This window comes from Lithobates pipiens, unplaced genomic scaffold, assembly GCF_037356315.1.
Source record: "Lithobates pipiens isolate NorthernLeopardFrog02 unplaced genomic scaffold, aLitPip1_a1.2 Scaffold_18, whole genome shotgun sequence".
In the NCBI taxonomy this organism is placed as follows: domain Eukaryota; kingdom Metazoa; phylum Chordata; class Amphibia; order Anura; family Ranidae; genus Lithobates; species Lithobates pipiens.
Window position 1 is genome coordinate 441,309,308 of NW_027507758.1, and position 22,448 is coordinate 441,331,755.

At 42.3% G+C, this 22,448-nt stretch overlaps 1 protein-coding gene across 1 annotated transcript in view; it reads left to right on the forward strand.

The window, feature by feature from the left end:
• Positions 1-22,448, forward strand: part of ARHGEF26 (Rho guanine nucleotide exchange factor 26) — a 219,390-nt gene that overhangs the window by 47,313 nt on the left and 149,629 nt on the right. The window contains exon 4 of the mRNA XM_077488153.1: positions 5,301-5,443. Coding sequence (XP_077344279.1) covers positions 5,301-5,443 — 143 coding nt within the window. The remainder of the gene's footprint in view (positions 1-5,300; positions 5,444-22,448) is intronic.

The following is a 22,448-nucleotide window of genomic DNA, read 5'->3' on the forward strand; positions in this document are numbered from 1 at the left end:
GAGCCCCGTATGATCAGGGAGCCTAGCCCCACGTTGATTAGCCCCGATTCCTCTGACACTGACTCGGGTCAGGAAGAGGATCAAGTAACATCCAAAGCCTCAAAGTATAGATTGTCTCTTGAGGAAGTAGATGAGCTAATGGGGGCTATCTATGATACGCTGGAAATTGAGGAGGAAGAAACTCAGTTATCTAGACATGATCAAATGTATGAGGCTCTGGGGAAAAAGAAAGCAAGGGTTTTCCCTATACATAAGGTGCTTTCTGACCTTGTCCTTAAGGAGTGGTCTGAACCAGATAAAAAGGTTTTCTTTCCTAAATCCCTTAAGAGAAGGTTCCCTTTTGATGAGAGCCCAGAGGCGGTCTGGAATAAAAATCCTAAACTAGACGCCCCTTTGTCCAAAATCTCAAAACAGGCTGATCTGGCTTTTGAAGATATGGGTCACCTGAAAGATCCAATGGACAGGAGAACTGACATTGTCTTAAAGAGGGCCTGGGATGCCTCTATGGCAGGCTTAAAACCAGCTCTAGCCACTTCTTGTGTAGCTAGAAACCTGGAGTTCTGGTTGTCGCAACTTCAAGAACATTTAAAAGCAGGCACTCCTAGGGGGGAGCTTCTGAAATCCTTCCCTATGCTTTTTAAGGCCACCAGTTTCATCTCTGACGCCTCCACGGACTCCGTAAAATTTGCGGCTAAGTCAGCAGCACTTTCAGTGGCAGCAAGGAGGTCAGTATGGATGAAAACCTGGGGGGGAGACACGGCGTCTAAGACCCGCCTGTGCAGCGTCCCTTTTACAGGAGACTTAGTCTTCGGGCCTGAATTAGACTCCGCCTTAGAAAGGACGGCGGATAAAAAGAAAACCTTTCCCGCAAAAAAGAAAAATTTTCAAAGAAAAATTTTTCGTCCCTTTAAAGAACCCTCTAAACCAGAGAAGAGTTCAATCCCCAAAAAACATTGGTCGGGGCATAAAGGGAAAGGAAAAGGGGGCATACTGTTTAGCCGCCCCAATCAGGATCCCAAACCCCAGTGATGCCAGGGTCCCTGTGGGAGGAAGATTAAGCCAATTCCTTCCACAATGGGAAGAGACAACTTCAAACGAATTTGTCTTAAACATAATAAAAAGGGGTCATGCGCTGGAGTTTCACAGCCGCCCTCCTTCAAAGTTTGTAGTGACAAAACTTCCAAGTCACTCAGAAAAGGCCAGGGCCTTACCCTTACTGATAGGGGAGATGGTGGATCAAGAAGTATTGACACCAGTCCCTATACAGGAACAAGGAGACGGTTTTTACTCTCACATTTTTGTAGTAAAAAAGCCGTCAGGAAGATTCAGATTAATTATGAATCTCCGACCATTGAATCGCTCCATCCGTTACAAGAGATTTCGGATGGAGTCCATTTACTCCATAAAGAATCTCCTTCAGAAAGAGATGTTTATGGCTACCCTGGATTTAAGGGATGCTTATCTGCATATTCCAATAAAGGAGGAATGCCAGAAATTCCTTCGAATGGCAGTACAGATAGACACAAGGGTTTACCACTTTCAGTGCCGAGCGCTTCCCTTCGGTCTGTCATCCTCCCCAAGAATCTTTACCAAAGTTCTCGGAGAGGCTTTAGTTCCACTGAGGCTTCAGTCAGTCTCAATTATTCCCTACCTAGACGATCTACTCCTAACAGCACGCTCGGAGAGTCGTCTTTCTCAGGATCTGGAGTTGACTCAACTCAGCCTGAGTCGGTTAGGGTGGCTTGTCAGCCAGGAGAAATCCAAGACAACCCCAACACAGGAGATCCTGTATCTGGGTTACTGGATCAAGTCAGTAGATCAAAAAATTATACTGCCGGAAGAAAAGATTTTGAATCTGTGGCAGAGAATATCTTTTCTTCAATGCAGCCCCAAATGTACAGTGAGGGAAGTAATGTCGGTCTTAGGTCTTATGACAGCAGCCATTCCAGCCGTACAATGGGCCAGGTTCCACCAAAGAGACCTTCAGGGGTTTCTGCTAGAACAATTAAGGGGCAGAGATCTGGAGGAGGAAGTTTTGATCCCCTCAAGGATAAAACGCTCCCTCTGGTGGTGGAAGGACAGGGAGAACCTGAACAAAGGGGTTCATTGGGTCCTTCCTATCACTTCAACACTGACAGCAGATGCGAGCAGTTGGGGCTGGGGAGCCCACCTCGGCTCAAGCTGGGTCCAGGACAAGTGGACCCCGGAAGAGAAATGTTTCTCTTCCAACTGGAAAGAGCTAACAGCAATCCTGAGAGCGGTCTTAGCCTTTCACCCCACAATACAGGGTCACCATCTACAAGTCCGTTCAGACAATATGACGGCTGTAGCATACATAAACAAACAGGGAGGTACCAAAAGTCCTCGTTTGATGGTAGTAGCCAGACGCATTTTCCAGTGGGCAGAAGCCAATCTGGAATCCATTTCTGCAGTCCACCTGAAAGGGGAGCTGAACAACACGGCGGACTTCTTGAGTCGACAAAAGATTTCGAACCAAGAATGGTCCTTACACCCAGAGGCATTCAATCTCATAACAAATCACTGGGGAAAACCAGAGGTAGACCTTTTTGCGAACAAAAACAATGCAAAGGTTCCAAATTTTTTCTCGCTAAACCCAGGAGATCGGCCCCTGGCTGTAGATGCCTTGCAAGCTCCATGGTCTTTCAGTCTGGCGTATGCTTTTCCCCCTCTTCATCTCATTCCGAGGGTCCTAGCAAGATTCCTCAAGGAAAAAACCTGTTTGATTCTAGTAGCACCGTTTTGGCCCAGGAGACCATGGTTCACAACGTTGCTACAATTGACAGATTGTCCACCTCTAAGGCTTCCCTACAGACAGGACCTCCTGTCGCAGGGACCTCTTTACCATCCACAGGTCGCCACACTGAAGCTTTCGGCGTGGTTACTGAGGAGGAAATCTTAAAGAGTAAGGGCCTGACAGATGAGGTAATTGCGACCTTACTACAGAGTCGCAAACCAGTCACGAGGGCTATTTACAAAAAAGTCTGGCAAAAATTTAATAGCTGGTTGAATAGCCGTGACATAAACACGGCTAATATTCTACAGTTTTTACAGGAAGGTGTAAACAAGGGTTTAACCCTAAGTACCATTAAGGTACAGATAGCTGCCTTAAGTGTGTACCTAGATGAACGTTTACAGGAAAATCCTTTTGTCGCTAGATTCTGTAAGGCAGTCGCTAGACGCAAGCCAGTCAGAGTCACCAAAGTCCCATCCTGGGATTTAGCAGTTGTACTAAAAGCTTTCTTGGGGTCACCCTTTGAGCCTATCTCGGAGGCCTCCTTAAGGCTTGTTACATTTAAGACAGTACTCCTGGTGGCAATCACTTCAGCCCGTAGGGTCAGTGAAATCCAAGCCCTTTCCATCAGGGAACCTTTTCTACAGATCCTAGAAGACAGAGTCATTCTAAAGACAGACCCTGGGTTCTTACCAAAGGTAGCATCTAGCTTCCATAGGTCCCAAGATATTGTCCTTCCCTCATTTTGTCAAAATGCAGCAAATGAGAAAGAGGAACGTTTTCATTTATTGGATGTGAGGAGGTGTGTTCTAGAATACCTTAAAGTAACAAATCCATTCAGAATTTCAGACTCCCTTTTTGTCCTTTTCTCCGGACAGCGTAGGGGACAGAAAGCTTCAAAAGTAACCATAGCTAGATGGATTAGGCTAGCTATAGCAGAGGGGTATAAGGCCTTGAATAGAGATCCTCCTGAGGGTGTTAAAGCTCACTCCACAAGAGCGTTGTCTGCATCCTGGGCAGAAAGAGCTGGTGCCACCCCGGAGCAGGTATGTAAAGCAGCCACATGGTCAAGCTTTTCCACCTTTACAAGGCATTACCGACTGGACTTAATGTCTAGTCAGGATCAGGCCTTTGGGAGGAAAGTCCTCCAGGCCGTGGTCCCCCCCTAATCTGGTAAGTACTTGGGGATCCTCTCAAGGGCTGTCCTGGAAGAACACTTGGGAAAACTGGAGTTAGTACTTACCGGTAACTCCTTTTCCGGTGGTCTTCCAGGACAGCACGATCCCACCCTTTATTTGATTATAATGATGTACTAATGTTATTACCTGTTATGGTTTATATGTTTTTCAGTTCCATCCTTCGGTTCTTGGTGAATGACTGACCAGGGACCTGAGGGACCGCCTTTTGAACTGTGGCAATGTGTTTCCTGGGTCGATGGGAGGAGCTCCATCTCTCAAGGGCTGTCCTGGAAGACCACCGGAAAAGGAGTTACCGGTAAGTACTAACTCCAGTTTTTGATGGCAAAAGATTGAGAGCAGGTTCTCTATTTTTCCGACGGAAAAAGTTCCGATTGGAAATTTTGATTGTCTGTAGCAATTCCGCCGTGCAAAATTCCTATGCATGCTCGGAAACAATTTGACCTGTGCTCGGAAGCATTGAACTTAATTTTCTTGGCTCATCGTAGTGTTGTATGTCACTGTGTTCTTGACTGTCGAAAGTACAGAGAAATTTTGTGTAACTGTGTGTATGTAAGACAAGCTTGAGCGGAATTCCGTTGGAAAAACCATCCAAGATTTTTCCGACGGAAATTCCGCTCGTGTGTATGGGGCATAAGAATTCACAGGTTGTGTGCATGGACATTTAAGCTCTATTGCTTTGATGCTGTCTGCTATATAGGCACACAATTTGCAATGCATTTTCACATGTTCGCTTTTAACCTGGGCTTCTTTACTTTTGAAAACCTTACTGGGTCAGTTATAAGATTTGATGCACTTGGACAACTGCGGATAAATGAGTAGGCCCTGCTACAAAAATAAACTCTTTGGATGTCTCCATTGCTTTTGCTTACAAAGTTTTTATAGTGTTTGTCGTTTTTTTTTTTTTACTGTTAAATATCAGTTGTCAAAGTATCTTCTCAAGAGTACACGGGCAGTAGCGATACTCGTTCAGTGTTCTATTGCATGCGTTCGCTATTGACAGGAAGCGCATCTATTTTTAACCATGATTCCTCCCTCTCATTTTTCATCTGCCCCCAACATGCCATAGAATTATCCATTTATAATACAATGTCTCTGTGCACGTATCGGTGTATATAAACAAATGCTTGCTTTCCTATTTTTAACTTGACATTGGGCCTATAGTTTCCATGATGTATATGCTATGCTGAAATGTATGTTTAACTTGTAAAACACATGGGATGGCATTTTTTTATTTATTTTTTTTGTTTTTGTTGCCAACATTTTCTTCTGATATGAGCTGATTTGTTTTTAATGTGATTATATAGTTTTCTTGACTTGTTTTAGTAAAATAAAATCTGCATTACTTTCAGAAAATGCTGTCTTATACCAGAACTACAAAGAGAAAGCCCTGGATAATGACTCAGATGAGGATGCGGAATCCAAAGAGCCAAAAGAAGATCGGATCATTGTACAGTATAAACCCCTGAGGTCAACATGGAGTCAGTTGTCTGTGGTATGTAAATTCTCTCTTTTGCTATCTAATGTGTATATATATAATACACCGTAAATCTAGTAATAATAAATATATATATATATATATATACATACATACATACATACATACATACATACATACATACATACTTACTTTTCTACCAGTGAGCTAAATATATTGCTATTCTGTGTAAACCAGCTCAGTAGGAATGCCCCCCCCCCCCCCCCTCGAATGTGTGGAATGGCAATTTGAGTCTGTTTTTTCAATCAACCCACTGGATCATCTATGGGCTGCTTTAGGCTTTCATTAACAGCATCTGACCTAAATATCTCTAGCTACAATCAACCATAATGACCGTTTGTTCACAATGGAATTAGTAAGGAACGTTCACATTAGAAAAAATAATGAATGCTTTCACTGTACATAGTTACATACATAGTTGCATAGTAGGTGAGGTTGAAAAAGACACAAGTCCATCAAGTCCAACCTATGTGTGTGATTATATGTCAGTATTACATTGTATATTCCTGTATGTTGTGGTCGTTCAGCTTCTTATCTAATAGTTTCTTGAAACTATCAATGCCCCCCGCTGAGACCACCACCTGTGGAAGGGAATTCCACATCCTTGTCGCTCTTACAGTAAAGAACCCTCTACGTAGTTTAAGGTTACACATTTTTTCTCCTAATTTTGGATAGTGACCACGTGTCTTATTAAACTCCCTTCCACGAAAAAAGTTTTATCCCTATTGTGGGGTCACCAGTATGGTATTTATAAATTGAAATTGTATTTGTAAATGGAAATCATATCCCCTCTCAAGTGTCTCTTCTCCAGAGAGAATAAATTCAGTGCTCGCAACCTTTCTTCATAAATAATATCCTCCAAACCCTTTATTAGCTTTGTTGCCCTTCTTTGTACTCGCTCCATTCCCAGTACATCCTTCCTGAGGACTGGTGCCCAGAACTGGACACCATACTCTAGGTGCGGCCGGACCAGAGACTTGTAGAGCGGGAGGATTATTGCTTTATCCCTGGAGTTAATCCCCTTTTTAATGGATGCCAATGTTCTGTTTGCTTTGTTATACAGCGTACACAAAACCAGACTTTGCGGCAGACTAGGTCCAACGGTCTTCCCGACGGACTTTCGGTGGAGCTCTGACGGACTTAACAAATGGACTTGCCTACACACGAATGGACTAAGTCTGTTCATAAGTCCGTTCATTTTGAACGTGATGACGTAAGACGGGACTAAACAAGGAAGTTCAATAGCCAGTAGCCAATAGCTTCGCTTGCGTCGTATTTGGTCCGACAGACCAGCACACAGACGATCGGTTTTCCCAATTTTAGTCCGTCGGAATTGAGTCTGTCAGATAGATTTGAAACATGTTCTGTTTCTAGGTCCATCAGATTTATTTTTAGAAAAAAACTGTTGGACTAGCCCACACATGATCGAATTGTCCGGACTAATCCCTTCGGACCTAGTGTGTCGGAAAGTCCGGGCGTGTGTACGTGGCATTAGTAGCAGCTTGGCATTGCATGCCCTTACTGAGCCTATCATCTACTAGGACCCCCAGGACCTTTTCCATCCTAAATTCCCCCAGAGGTTCACCCCCTAGTTAGTAGATTGCATTCATATTTTTGCCAACCAAATGCATTATTTTAAATTTTTCTACATTAAACCTCATTTGCCATGTAGTTGCCCACCCCATTCATTTGTTCAGATCTTCATGCAAGGTTTCCACATCCTGTGAAGAAGTTATTTCCCTCCTTAGCTTAGTGTCGCCCACAAATACAGAGATTAACCAGTTTACCCCAAATGCTTCATGCCTTGTTGTGTTTTTTTTTTTTTTTTTTTTTTTTTTTATCGAATATATTATTTACCACAAATTTTTATTGGTTACTTGACTAGACCAGAGTGTATCCAGTAAAGCTGACCACCTACCATCTTTACAATCAGATGCAAAGCCACCTTATGGCATCATGTGACCTCCTGCTTTAGTGCCTGTTTGCTCGTGGGTTAAAGAAGGGGGCCACTCAGAGTTCTCACTAAAAATGAACTGGACAGTGGCATCAAAATTCCAAGATGCTACTGTCATTATCTATGTTAATATGCTGGCGTATTTTCAAAAATACATCATTATTTTTAGATCTCTGTGGCAAATATAGTGACTATTTCAAAAGAGCTAAGTGTAAAAATGATACATTTCCTTTTTAAATGGCATTTTAGAGAATGGGCTATAAAAGGAATGATGGAAAACGTGCTCTTTAAAGCTACGTGTTAGTTGTGCGGTAAGATTTTTCCCATAGTTAGCTCAGGGGAAGAGGGAATAGTTTGTGTCACCCATCCTTTGTCCCTCTGTACACAACAAAGTGATTCTTTGTGGATGGAGAGGAGGGGAAGGTCTGGCCTCATGCTGAGGGGAGCAGTAAAAGACCTTGGGAAGTTCTGTAGTAGCAGAGAAGAGGTTTAGTGTGTGAGGTGCAGTGTGTGTAATGGGTTTTGTTAGCGGGTAATTGAAATGCAGGATCCATTGGATGAAGATTGTTTTTTAACTGAGTGGGAGCCAGGCTTATTTTTCTATGGGTTTGACTCAAAAAGCAGCAGAACTGTACTTTTTTTTTTGCTGGGCAGACTAACTCCAATGTGTTATGCAAGTGTACTGAAGATATTTTACTGTTGGTCCCAGTTGTAAACTGATTTTATCAAATGCACTCCAATGCTGCGTACACACGATCGGAATTTCGGATAGCAAAAGACCGATGAGAGCTTTTCATCGGAAAATGCGACCGTGTGTAGGCACTATCGAAATTTAGCTGGCCGAATTCATGCCAGCAAAAATTTGAGAGCATGTTCTCAATTTTTATAGACTGAAAAACGTTCTATCTATATAAATTTCGATCGTGTGTATGCAATTCCAACATGCAAAAACTTACGCATGTTCAGATTCAACTAAGAGACGGAAGCTATTGGCTACTGGCTGGCTAATGAACTTCCTTTTTCTAGTCCCGTTGTACATGTTGTACATCGCCACATTCTTGACGGTCGGAATTTGGTGCGTGTAGGCAAGACAGCTTGAGCGGAATTCCGTCAGGAAAACCATCAGACCTTTTTCCGACTATAATTCCGATCGTGTGTACTTGGCATTAGAAATTGCCACAGGCTAAACCGGAGAAATCAATAGATTTCTCAATCCAACAGGGTAGATGGACATATCTTCCCCACTTGCCATTGTATTCTGACAGCTGCAATACCCACACCTGTCAAAATACCCAAAAAGTGACTGCAACTGATTGAACTTACCATCAGTTGCAACCCACAGTTCAAATTTCAGATGTTTCATTGGCCAAAACTTGAGCTGTGTATGGCCAAAATTGTATATGCACAGGGGTCAGCAACCTAAGGAATGCGTGCCACAGTGGGTGCACAAAGCCATTTTTAGTGGCACCCGGAAGGTCATAAAGGCACAAAGTCTACAAAATGATCTGATATTCCATACCTCCCAACTTTCAAAGATGGGAATGAGGGATGCCTATGAGCAAAAGTATGCAGGCATAGGACACACCCCTTGCCACACCCCCTTAAAGGAAAATTGTACAAAAGAATAAGATTGGTTAAACCCACAAGTGCTTTTTTTACCACTACTATTCCTTTATATTGGCTTTTGGAATCTACAAATGCAGCAAATTAGAAATTGGATGAAAGGTTTAGCATTGGAAAACACTTTTTGATAGATAAAAAGTGCATTTTATATACAACAATATAGATCATAACAAAATGAAGGACAAATAGAGGGGACAGAGGGACATTGCTCCAAATTAGGGACAGTCCCTCAAAATCGGGGACAGTTGGGAGCTATGCATTTCCCATTAAAACATGTCTGTAGTATATTTTGTGAAATATTGGGGGTTATTTACAAAAGAAAAATCCACTTTGCACTGCAAGTGCACTTGGAAGTAAAGTCGTTGTAGACATGCAAGGAAAATAAAAAAACAGCATTTTAGCTTGCACATGATTGGATGATAAAATCAGCAGAACTTCCTCTCGTTTCAGATCTACCCCTTAGATTTAGAGCGACTGCACTTCCAAGTGCACTTGTAGTGCAAAGTGGATTTTCTTTTCGTAAATGACCCCCATTGTCTAGTTTTCAGTCTACTGAGTTTACCAAAGTCGTTTGAAAAGGTGTCTTGCATTTCTCTGTATTTGGATTCACATGCATGTGTGAACTGTTGTTTTTCACCCCTAATGACAGTGTTAAGTCCATCTGGCAGCTGACTTGCAACAGACAATTCAGAGTGCTTGTCTGTAGCTGAAATGATCATCTTATAGACCAGGGATATGCAATTAGCGGACCTCCAGCTGTTGCAGAACTACAAGTCCCATGAGGCATAGCAAGTCTCTGACAGCCACAAGCATGACACCCAGAGGCAGAGGCATGATGGGAGTTGTAGTTTTGCAACAGCTGGAGGTCCGCTAATTGTACATCCATGTTATAGACCAAACAAAGTACAACTGAGCAGTGAAGGACAAGAGCAGGGATCACACTGAAACTGAAGTTCAGTTTACCGCTCAGTTAAAACGGTATTAAACCTGCATGATACTAGCACATTATGAAATGCTTACCTTAAAACAAAGCCCTATGCTGACGCTACTGAAAGGACTTTCATCTTCACCCGATCTCCCTTTAGGGTTCAAGTGCTCTGGCCTTCTGATTGGCCAAGCCGTGGTGACATCACTCATGTGCAACTAAGGGCCACAGCACAGGGCTCTAAAGGGATGACACGGGTATGCCATGCCTTCAGAGCGCATTTGGCGGGACGTCACCGGCTGCATGCAGTGTGACTAGCTCCTAAACAATGCAGGTTTAAGAGATATTCACTGTACCTACAGGTAAGCCTTATCATAGGCTTACCTGTAGGTATAGGTTTAAAAAAGACTTTACTACCACTTTCATAGTAAATATGAACCTGTTTTGTGTGTGCACCTATATAAATAATGATCAAGTTTAACTTGCCAGTGTAGCAGTACGACTGAGTTCAAAAACTGAAAATAAACTATGCAGCTACTGGCACACCGGTTGTTTTAATGCTTGTAATTGACACATAATGTGCAAAAAGGTTCTGACCCTTGGTATAATATGTGTGTTTGACTGCGTTTAAGTGGTGTTTTTGCATGTAAGGTAAAACAGGTTTTTCTGCTTGGGGATAATTGATGCTATAAATGTTAGTACTGAATCTTCTGATTTTAATTGGTATGCCTTATGAGGGGGAATTTTGCACATTTTTGCCAGCAGTGGGACTGAACCATGCATTGATTGCAATAGTCACACATATCAGTGGTTAAACCATTAGTGATCATTGTTTTTTTCTTTATTTTTTTTGAGAATCAAAATTTCATTATTAAAGGGAATCTGGACTTTTAGGGCAGACTAACTGATGTTTAGCAGGAGCCCCTCAGTGTTTTTACTTTTTACTTGTTTCTTTGCCTCCCTGTTCACCAGCCAAAGCCCCAAAGAAAACTTGGTATTTCTTGCTTAGGGTAGCATAGAATGCTCGTTAATATTTTCCATAATGCAGTGCTACGTGCCTGAGAAGGCTATTGCCAAGTCCAAGTGCTGTCACTGGAAAGCATTGGGAGGATCCTGAGCTCTATGTAAGATCTTCAGACTAAAGTGGTTGTGTACCCTAATTTGTCATTTTTATCTACAGGTAAGCCTATAATAAGGCTTACCTGTAGGTAAAATTTAATATATTTCCTTTGCGTGCAGCTGCTGACGTCAGAGATGCATGCGCTCTGAATGTAGCAGACGCTGCTGGACCTTGCCGGGATGAAGACTCCTGCGCGCATGTGCGGGTGTGACGCCATGGCGGCTCCAGCGCTGTGAGTGACACTGTGACTCCCGCAAGAAATGCAGAGGGCAAGATTTCAGCTCCCGCGGCCTGGACCTGGCTGCGATACAGGGGCTTCAATCTAAGCTAAGTAGTTCATAATGAGCTAGTATGTGGTGCACTACTTCATACTTAGCAGGCTGCTTGCAACTCAGCAGTAAAACTCCACCTACCATGGAGTGTGTGTGTGTGTGTGTGTGTGTGTGTGTGTGTATGTATGTACATGGAACAGACTACTAGTAAAACTAGGTATAAGAGAATTTTCCCACACATTGGAAAATATCCTCTCACTTCTTGTTGAGTCTACATGACGGAACGTGATCGGAAATCTTCCTAATGAGACACAGTTGGCAAAAGAAAAAAAAATCAACTCCTATTCAAAAAAAAAAAAGCTTAGGCATTGTTATACTTTAACTCATTATTGTGCTGGCTACATAAGAGTTTTTTTTTTCTTGTTTTTTTTTTTTTTTTTTTTATGCTGTTTTCCTTCTGTGGGTTTACAGTTTGATTATTTTATATGCACTAATAAAACCCAGCTAAACAAATTGCCATCACATTGAATGAATGGAGTTTGACAACTTGGTCCTGTGGAGGGCAGAGTGCCAGAACATGACGTTCAGTATTCCGTTCACAAACCCAACTTCTCCTAGCGCTCATTTCCATATGTGACAAAGGGTAGCCCTGGCACGTGAAGTATGTTTGGAAGAAAAGTTGCAAAGTTTAGCTAATAAAATTGTGTTCCGTTTTTGTGAACTATTTTGTCTAAGGCCCAATACACACTATTGGATTTTCTGCAGATTTCTGTCTTCAGATTTACCAAAACCATGTAGTGCAAGGGCCTGCCTGATTGCATACAAACTGAAGGTTTGACCTCATATTATATGGTTTTGGTAAATCTGGACACAAATCTGCAGAAAATAGTATACACAGGGTCTTAAAGTGGTTGTAAACCCTCCCTAGTGACTTTTAACTATAGGTAAGCCTAGAATAAGGCTTACTTATAGGTAGTGGAAATATCTCCTAAACGTGCTCCATTTAGGAGACATTTCACTTGTGGTGCGCCAATGATGTAACCGGCTCATCCGCGGTGAAGAAACGGATCTTCGTGCTGTTTCTTCCCCCAGCATGTGCCATTACTGACAGCTTCCACACGCATGGGCAGGCGTGACGTAGCGCAGCTCCGGCCAGTCACAGACCTGGAGCCCCCCCGGAAAGAAGAAGGGCGAAGATGGACGCAGCCTGCACAGGGGACAGCGATGGATTTGTTTGCAGGTAAGTGTCACATGCGATGCATACTAGCCCATTATGCTTTTAATTTGCAAGGAGCAAAAGAGGAAGTAAAACCCATCAGTGTTTACGTGGAAATTCCACTATGTGGAATTTCAGCTCTTGAGCGCCACCCTTTGGGCACCTTCTGCTAATGTTGTGTTTGGTGAGCATTGGTTCTGAGCATGCTTGTTTGTACTTTCAACTTTTGTGTGACAGACTTGTGTACAAACGATACGAAAATCTGACAACAGACCGCTGTCCGCCGAAAATTTAGTAGCCTGTCATCCAACCTTTGTTGGCGGAAAGTTGGACAGCGATTGTCTGATGGAGTATACCAACGGTTGAATTTTAGGCCAACAGTTCTGTCATCACACAATTCCCTGCCGAAAATCCGATCGCGTGTGCAAGGCTTTAGACTTTGGGATCCCTTCAGAACAACATAAATTCTAGTTTAAAATAATCCATATTACATTTTAAATAAACCTCAGACACCCTCATCAGGATACTAAAGATATAAAACTATGAACTTCCTACAAGAGAAGACTATACAATAGGTATACTCGCCTCTCCAGCGACCCACGTTTCCTATATCTCCCCTCCATTTCGTCGCTGTGGCTGTGATGCTTGTCGGATATCTGTGTCCCCCAATTCCATACTCTGACCCTTGAGGCAATGTTGAGTTCTCTTCCACAATGGTTGTGTGACAGGAGGAAAATCTGTCCAGCAGCATGAGATCTTCTGAAACTATTACTTCTGTAGTCATTGCAAAAGAGACAGTTACATCTACAGCTATCCAAGTTCCTAATAGCCAAAAATCCTCTACCTGCCTTAATGAAACATATAGTGTGTTCGGTGGTATTTTAGATAAACAAACATCTTAAAGAGGAAGTAAACCCTGATGAGTTTACTTCCATTTCATTCCCTGCAAAGGTAAAGCATAATGGACTACTATGCATCGCATAGTAATCCATTATGTGTCACTTACCTGACACAGGAGCCAGCGATGTCACCGCTGTCCCCTGTAGTCCGGCGCATCCATCTTCTCGGTGGGTCTTGCTGCTCCGCCGCTGTCATTCAGCGAAGCCGCGATGACGTCACTCCCGTGCATGTGCACGGGAGCCGCCACGCGCGGCATATTGCCGTTGACGGGTGCCGTGCTCAGTGCGCCTGCGCGCCGCTGTCTACAGTGCATGTCTTTCGGCTAATATCTCCTAAACCATGTAGGTTTAGGAGATATTTCTTGGACCTACAGGTAAGCCTTAATCTAGGCTTACCTGTAGGTCAAAGTGTGTTGTAAGGCCGCGTACACACGCGCGGACTGTTCGCCCAACTTTGTCCGTCAAACAGTTTCGGCAAACAGTCCGCTCAAACTTAGCATGGACGGACATGGCCACACACGACGGACGAACAGTTTGCTGAAACCGTGCGCGATGACGTGAACGGCACGTACGACGGGACGAAAAATACGACGTCCTATACACTGCATTATAACTTTCGGCGTGAAAATCCTTTCTGAGCATGCGCGCAACTTTGTTTGACGAACAAGCCTACACACGAGCGGACTGTTCGCTGAAACCGGACAGTTTTTCGGAAATTCCGAAAAACCTTGTCCGTCAAACTGTCCGCTGAAACTGTCCGCTGAAAGCCCACACACGAGCGGACTGTCCGCCCAAACACTGTTCAGCGGACAAAGTTGGGCGAACAGTCCGCCCGTGTGTACGCGGCCAAAGAGTTTACAACCACTTTAAAGCGGTAGTAAGGTCCACTTTCTGATTTTTTTTTTTTTTTTTTACTTACCGGTAAGCCTATAATAAGGTGCAGGTTTAGGAGATATTCACACTAGATTTAGCGTTGGTGGTGCATGCACTCTGAAGGTCTGACATACTGTGCCAGATCTTCAGAGCACCACGCCGGACACTTGCACAAAGCTTGTAAACTGCTTGGAAAAAAAAGGAATATGCTTTGCTTGTGCTCTACTCAGGTGTGAATGCAGGCTAAACTCCCATAAGCATGCAGGAAAAATATAAACGGCTGATGTGATGATTCCATTAGTGAAGGATGGCATGGAAAAAAAAAAAATTCCTAACGTGCTCCTTTGATCTTTTTTTTACTGTGAAGAGGCTCAGAAGGGGACTGGGAAAATGTAGGATTAGCAAGAATGCATTAACATTTAGCAGGTAGTTACTAAAAGATTACAATATTCTAACCTTTTTCAATATAGCTGAATTGTTATGTGTCTTGCGTTTTTTTATTTATTTATTTTTTTATTTATTCTTTTCTGTCGTTTTGGAAAATAGGGAGGTTAACAGATTTTTTTTGAAGATCATTGTTCAGTACATAGTTGATCAAGTATTTTTGGAAGTCTTAGTAAAAATATTACGCCGGCCACACACAGAGTGTATGAGTGTCCAGGTTGGAATACAGTGATCTGGCCATTAGACATTCCTGCCAAGTATTGCATCAGGAATGTTAGGAGGTTATAATAAAATCAATGCACACATATACAGTACACTGTTTTTGTGTTGCTGTGCATTCCTCTTTCCTTACTGGAACAGGATAGAAATGTCATAATAACATATATGTACAATTTGATTTATACAGACAACTTGGTTTGTTCACCACAGCCAATGTTAGCACATGGAATTAATGGTATAAAGAGGAAATAGTAAAATAATAGAAAGTAACATGTCTATACACTTAAACTCACTTGCCGCTTTATTAGGTACACCTTGCTAGTACCGGGTTGGACCCCCTTTTGCCTTAATTATTTGTGGAAACATTCCTCTGAGATTTTTGTCCATATTGACATAACATCATGTAGTTGCTGCAGATTTGTTGGCTGCACATCCATAATACAAATCTCCAGTTCCACATCATCGGAAAGGTGCGCTATGGGATTGGGATCTGGTGACCGTGGAGGCCATTGGACCACATTGTCATGTTCAAGAAACCAGTGGTGAGATGATTTGAGCTTTGTGACATGGTGCATTATCCTGCTGGAAGGAGCCATCAGAAGATGGGTACACTGTAGTCATAAAGGCATGGACATGGTCATCAACAATACTCAGGCCATGACGTTTAAACAATGCTTAATTGGCACTAAGGGGTCCAAAGTGTGCCAAGAAAATATCCTCCACACCATTACACCACCTGCCTTGATACAAGGCAGGATGGATCCATGCTTTCATGTGGTTTACAGCAATGTCAGACCCTACCATCTGAATGTTGCTGCTGAAATCGAGACTCGTCAGACCAGGCAACATTTTTCCAGGTTTCTATTATCCAATTTTGGTGAGCCTGTGCAAATTGTAGCCCCAGTTTCTTGTTCTTAGCTGACCGGAGTGGCACCCAATGTGGTCTTCTGCTGCTGTAGCCCATCTGCTTCAAGATTCAATGCGTTGTGTGTTCAGAGATGATATTCTGCATAGCATGGTTGTAACGAGTGGTTATTTGAGCTATTTCTATCATCTCAAATCAGACTGCCCATTCTCCTCTGACATCAACAAGGCATTTTTATCCAAACAACTGCCGCTCACTCAATATTTTCTCTTTTTCAGACCATTCTTTGTAAACCTTAGAGATGGTTGTGTGTGAACATTCCAGTAGATCAGCAGTTTTTAAAATACTCAGACCAGCCCATCTGTCACATTCAAAGTCACTTAAATACCATTTCTTCCCCAAGTCATCTTCACCACATCTAGATGCCTAAATGCTTGTAGTTGCTGCCATAATTAATGAATAAAGTGGCCAGTGAATGTATATAACCCTGAGGTTTTGTAGTCTGCACATTATACATAACACGATTACCTTCAATTCCCATTAATCTCATTACAAACCTCCAGATGACACAGTGCCCATTGAGTAGTGTTTTCTAGCTGATCCCTTTTGGTGCCCCTCTACCCAGGAGGGGGCTTTAAAGTCCAGGCCATGTATATGTAAAGCAGATTTCAGAGGGGAGTAGGATTCATTAGGATGGTGTGGTTCCTGGCAAAGTACCACCATTCATATCAAATATTTATTCTTTATGATAAAATATACTGTATTTTCAGTAATCAGATAAGATGCCAGCCACCTAGAGAGGGCATTTGGCTGACTCATAGACTTGACATGGACTGTGATTGGGAACAGGGGATCATTGCAATGAAGAAAGCAGATCCTGCATGTGTAATAAGAAAATATGGCTGCCCCATGTGCATATGGAATTGCAAATTATGCACAGAAACAAGGCTTTTAAGCCCGAGGGCTTTCACACTGGAGCAGTGCGCTGGCAGGGTGTCAGAAAAAGTCCTGCCAGCAGCTTCTTTGGAGCGGTGAACTCGCCACTCCTCCACCGCTCCTCCATTGCTGCTCCCCATTGAAATCAATGGGGCAGCGCTGTGATACCGACAGCAAAACGCAGCTCCAGTGGCATTTTGCGGGTGGATCTAACCCCTTTTTGGCCAAATAGCGCCGCTAAAATGACAGTAAAGTGGTGCTAGGCGGCACAGTGTGAAAGGGGTCTTATGCCCCATACACAAGAGCGGATTTTCCGTCAAAAAATACTTGGAAGGTTTTTCCGATGGAATTCTGCCCAAGCTTGTCTTGCATACACACGGTCACACAAAAGTTCTCGGAACTTTCGACCGTCAAGAACGCGGTGATGTGCAACACTACGACGAGCTTAGGAAATGAAGTTCAATACTTCAGAGCATGCGTAAGAATTTTGCGTGTCGGAATTGGTACAGATGATCGTAAAATTTCCGATTGGAACTTTTTCCGACTGAAAAATTGAGAACCTGCTCTCAATCTTTTGCTGGCGGGAATTCAGCCAGCAAAAGTCCGATGGAGCATACACACAGACCAAAAGCTCATATCAGGCTTTTGCTGGCGGAATTTCCGATCGTGTGTACGGGGCATAAGAGCAACTTGGTTTGAGAGCTTTTTGCAAGACAAGCAACCTTTTTAAATACATTTTAACTTGAACAAGTACAAATGGCGTCAAGTCACAACTGAGTTTAAAACAGAATAGAGGTGCCTCTAAATTTTTGAAATATGGTTACATTTAATAAAGGTACAATATAGCAAGTCACATGGTTGATGATTAAAAAAGGCACATCTAAGTATGCAACCATCTGGGGTAAAGCTGTCCACATAGACTGTCCTCCACACCACCTTTGATGTTATCCCTTCCACCCTGCACTCCATAAGCACTTCAAGCCTCCCTTTCATATCGCTCTACTGCAGGATAGTCTTTCCGGTCACGATTGCAGACTGACAACGGTGAGAGTCGGCAGTGCAGAGGATGGTCTATGTGGACAGCTTTAACCCGGATGCCTGCATACTTAGATGTGCCTGTTTTAATCATCAACCATGTGACTTGCTAAATGTTTTACCTTCATTAAATGTAACCAAATTGCTACACTTAGAGGCGCCTCTCTTCTCTTTTATACTCTGTAGCTCCTGCTGGATTTTGCTTCTAATCCCCTTGTGGAGGCTTCCATTTTTGGATGGACATTTTATGGTTATACAACCTATCACATTGCTATAATCTTTTTATATGGACTATAAACTGAAGTATTTATGAATAAATGGTTGTGGAACGAATCATTAAAGTTTACATTATTTCTTATGGGGAAACCAGCTTTTATATACAAGTGCTTTGGATTACAAGCCTATTTCTGGAACAAATTATGCTCGCAATCCAAGGTTTTACTGTAATGAGATATACTGTGTATAGATTACGCTTTTATATGTGCAGTACATCTAAAAATCATTAGCACAAAAAAACCTATATAGCCAGTCTGGTAATGATTGGCTGATCACAAAGCCATTATGTTGGTTTTACTAGTAAAATACTTTACCACTGAACTCAATTATACTTTGTTATATTTTAATATGATACTCCTGTACAAATGTTAGTATTAGTGTACAATTGCTATATATATATATATATATATATATATATATATATATATATATATATATATATATATATATATATATAGATCTTGTGTATATGTGTGTGTGTGTGTGTGTGTGTGTGTGTGTGTGTGTATATATATATATATATATATATATATATATATATATATATATATATATATATATATATATATATATATATATATATATATATATATATAATATATGGTCTGGTAAGATCTTGGCAACTTTCCGTTCTTCCTCTGGTGGCAGCAGAGGGTGGGCATTCTGCCCAGACTGAATGGTAGTGGATTTGTGCCTACAGCAATTCTGTCTTTTTATAATCGATTCTTGCAGTCCCTGCCACAACAGAGTAAGATGGCACCAATCGGGTTCTACCAAAGTGCACAGTACTTTCAGTATGAAGACCGGTAGAGTTCCCCTTTTAAGGGTTACTTCTCCTTTAAGAAGTGGTCACGTGGGGTGCCACTTATAAGGAGGGAGGAACATGGGTTCAGAGGGAAGAGTGGAGGGGTTCCCAGGGTGCTCTCCTCTTCAGGGGAGGGTCTAAAAAGAACATTGTCCTTATTTAAGAGGCTGATGTGGTCTACTTTGCCATGATCTGGAAAAGATATTGCAGTTGTAATACACTGTATTAACTTGCTACCAAGTAAAGGAGTTGCTTTGCAACAAGAAGGCCTCTATGCAACTGTACTCAGAGCTTTACCTGGTCTGGAGTGGGTGATAGAGAAAAAGAGTCCCCCACCTGACGCTGAGAGAGCCTCCTCATGTACCATGCATCAGGTGGTCGGTTGGATTTCTGGAGCTTCTATCTGGACCTTGTGTAAAACATAGGCCTGTGTTTGAGTACTCCAGGAGTGAATGTTTTAATTTTGTATGGTGACCAGGAGGATGTAGATGAGATCTAAGGGATGGACATCCATGCTCATACAGTATGTGGATTTGGGCTGAACATCAGAGTGAGGCCCTCTAACCCTGTATGTAAAGGCAGCTGCGTGTGTTGACCATGTGGGAAAAAAAGCTAAGGACCCCACCTTACATACAGCCTACAGTGGAGATGCACCTTTATTGTACAATCAACAGGTTAACATAGAATGATTAATCAAGCTGTATTGTTCAACTGCAGTGAATAAAAGTGAGGCCCCTGAGGTCTGTCTGGGATGTCTGCATCACAAGGCGATCTGAACAGAATACAAATCTTTTGGTAGATAACACAGTTCCAACACATGTATCTAAATTTTGTGTTTTTAGATGCCTGGAATTAGTAGGAATTCTTATTATCTGGGGAAAAGTTATGTGACATATAAACATAAAACCCTTTGTATATTTTGAGACATGAAGGGTTCAGTTAGATATACAGTATAACATTTATTATTATTAAAAAAAGTATTATAACATATTTTTAGATTGTAAGCTCTAACGAGCAGGGCCCTCTGATTCCTCTTGTACCAAATTGTAATGTAACTGTAATGTCTGCCCTCATGTTGTAAAGCGCTGCGCAAACTGTTGGCGCTATATAAAACCTGTATAATAATAATATATCTCAAGAAGTTCTTTCTTAGTACTCCCAATCATTTTGCCTAACCGTTTACAAGGAAATAGCCAAAAACCTCATTAGCTGCATTGGATCCCGAGCACATAAGACAGCTGTTTCATTGTAAGGTCATTTTCTAAGTGTCCACACTTTGTTTACTGTGGATTTCCCAGAGTCATTTCAGTCCCTGGTACCAGCTGAAGTAGATAAGAGCCTTTTGGAATGTTTCCAACAGAGACATAGAGCAATTAACAAGAATAAATATGTTCAATATTGCACTCAAGATGAGAATGACAAATATGGAATCTTCTCTTTTTATATCCTGTATTTATTTTTTATTTTTTTTAAGTGGTCCATCCACAAACTAGGCAGCATAAAAAATGCTCCCATGGATCACATTGTATATGCGTTTAGGTAGGTTTACAAGCAGTCCCCCCCAAAACACTGTGACAAATGTACACTTAAAAACGCTTGAAACACCGCATTTAGGCGTGTCGAGCACTTTTTCTGCCCAAAAGCTTCTCTGAAAAACACACTTGTGATTTACGCTCCTCTATAAATATGCCTGTAAATGCCCAAATGTGCATGGACACATAGGCTGACATATACTGTATTTATTGGCGTATAACACTCACTTTTTCACCATGAAAATCTGGTGCAAATAGCGTGTGTGTGTTATACGCCAATACCTCAATTTTAGCTGCCTTATTTAAAAAAAATTCCTGAAACTTCCCTCTTAAAATGAATGTGCGTGTTATACACCTATGCGTGTTCTATGCCAATAAATATGGTAGTTGCTCCTACAGGCTGAAAAAAAATGCCAAACACCTTTTTGTAAGCAGCATTTTTAATGCTCACTGTGCATAAGGCCTGTTCACACCTGGGCGTTTGCGGGCAAAATCGCTGCAATTCTGCCTGCAATCCCAAAACGCCCTGCAAAACTGAAAACTGCGCCACGCTTGTTCAGTTAATTTTCACCTAAACACGTGTGTGGTTCTGCCGAGATTATTGCTCGGCAAACCGCATCCCACAAAGCTTGTGACTCAAAAAGGAGCAGGAGCTTCTTTTGGGCGGTAAGCGTTGTAGGATGCAATTTTCCACGATTGCAGCGTGATTTTATCACATAACAATCTTGGCAGAACTGCACCCACGTTTTTAGGTGCCATTGAAAAATGAATGGCACATGAACAAGCGTGGTGTGAATTGTCAGTTTTGCAGAGCGTTTTGGGATTGCGGGCAAAATCATGCCCACAATCGCAAATGCCCAGGTGTGAACAGGGAGCCTCAAGGTATGTTTGTTGTTTGCATAAACATCATTTTTGTGTGAATACCAATGTTGTTTTATCTTCAAATAGCCTACAACATTTGAGGGAATCTCACTGCAGAGACAGCAGTACTTTGTGTTTTTTCTGCCTATACCATTGAAATTGAGCCACGACAAGGTCCTCTGACCGCCAAGGGGAGGATGCTAAAGCGTGCCTCTACCCCTTCCTACCCAAAATAGTCATTTATGATTGAAACTAGGTTCACACTGCTGCATACTGATTTTGATCTGACTTTCATTGTGACTTTGTTGTGCAACTTGGATGCTACTTTGAAATAGTTTGCATATTCTGTGGGGCCAAAATTGTGCTGAAATTGCACCAAAGTAGTACGGGAACGTTTTCCAAAATCACACCATACTGAGTTACCTTGATTTTAACAGGCACTATTGAAAACAATGTTCTTTTCCATTGCCATGCAATTCTGTGCGAGTTGCAGCTGAAATTGCGACTTGCACTGAATTGAGTGGAGCCTGAAAACGTCAACTGTATCCTTTGTTCATAAATGAATGAATAGCCGGGCTGGTCTATTGCATTGCCAGCCCAGTAATGCAGATTGTACTGAGGCAGCCATTCTCCCAGTGCCATTGGAGGAAGTTTGCTGTCACTTTAGCACATGCACTGCGGTCTGTGTATCAGGAGCAATTTTCAAAATGTCTGATACATGGCAGGCAGCTAATCAGTGGCGACCCGTAATGCAAGTCTCAGGGGCGCCACCCCCCCTGATCCTTGAGTCTGGCCTCCTAATCTGCATGCGGGGCACTGGATGCATGAATTCCAATCAGGATTGTTTGCCGCCACCCCCCCCCCCCCCAAAAAAAAAAATATACCACCAGCCGCCACTGCAGCCATTACATCCATTATGGCAAGAGGGCAGCTCTCGCAGAGTAATGCCCTGTACACACGGTTGGACTTTCCGACTGAAAATGTGCGATCGGATTGTGTTGTCGGAAAATCCGATCATGTGTGGGCTCCAATCGGACTTTTTCCATCAGAATTTCCGACACTCAAAGTTTGAGAGCAGGAGCTAAAATTTTCCGACAACAAAATCCGATCGTTTAAATTCTGATCATGTGTAGACAATTCGGACGGA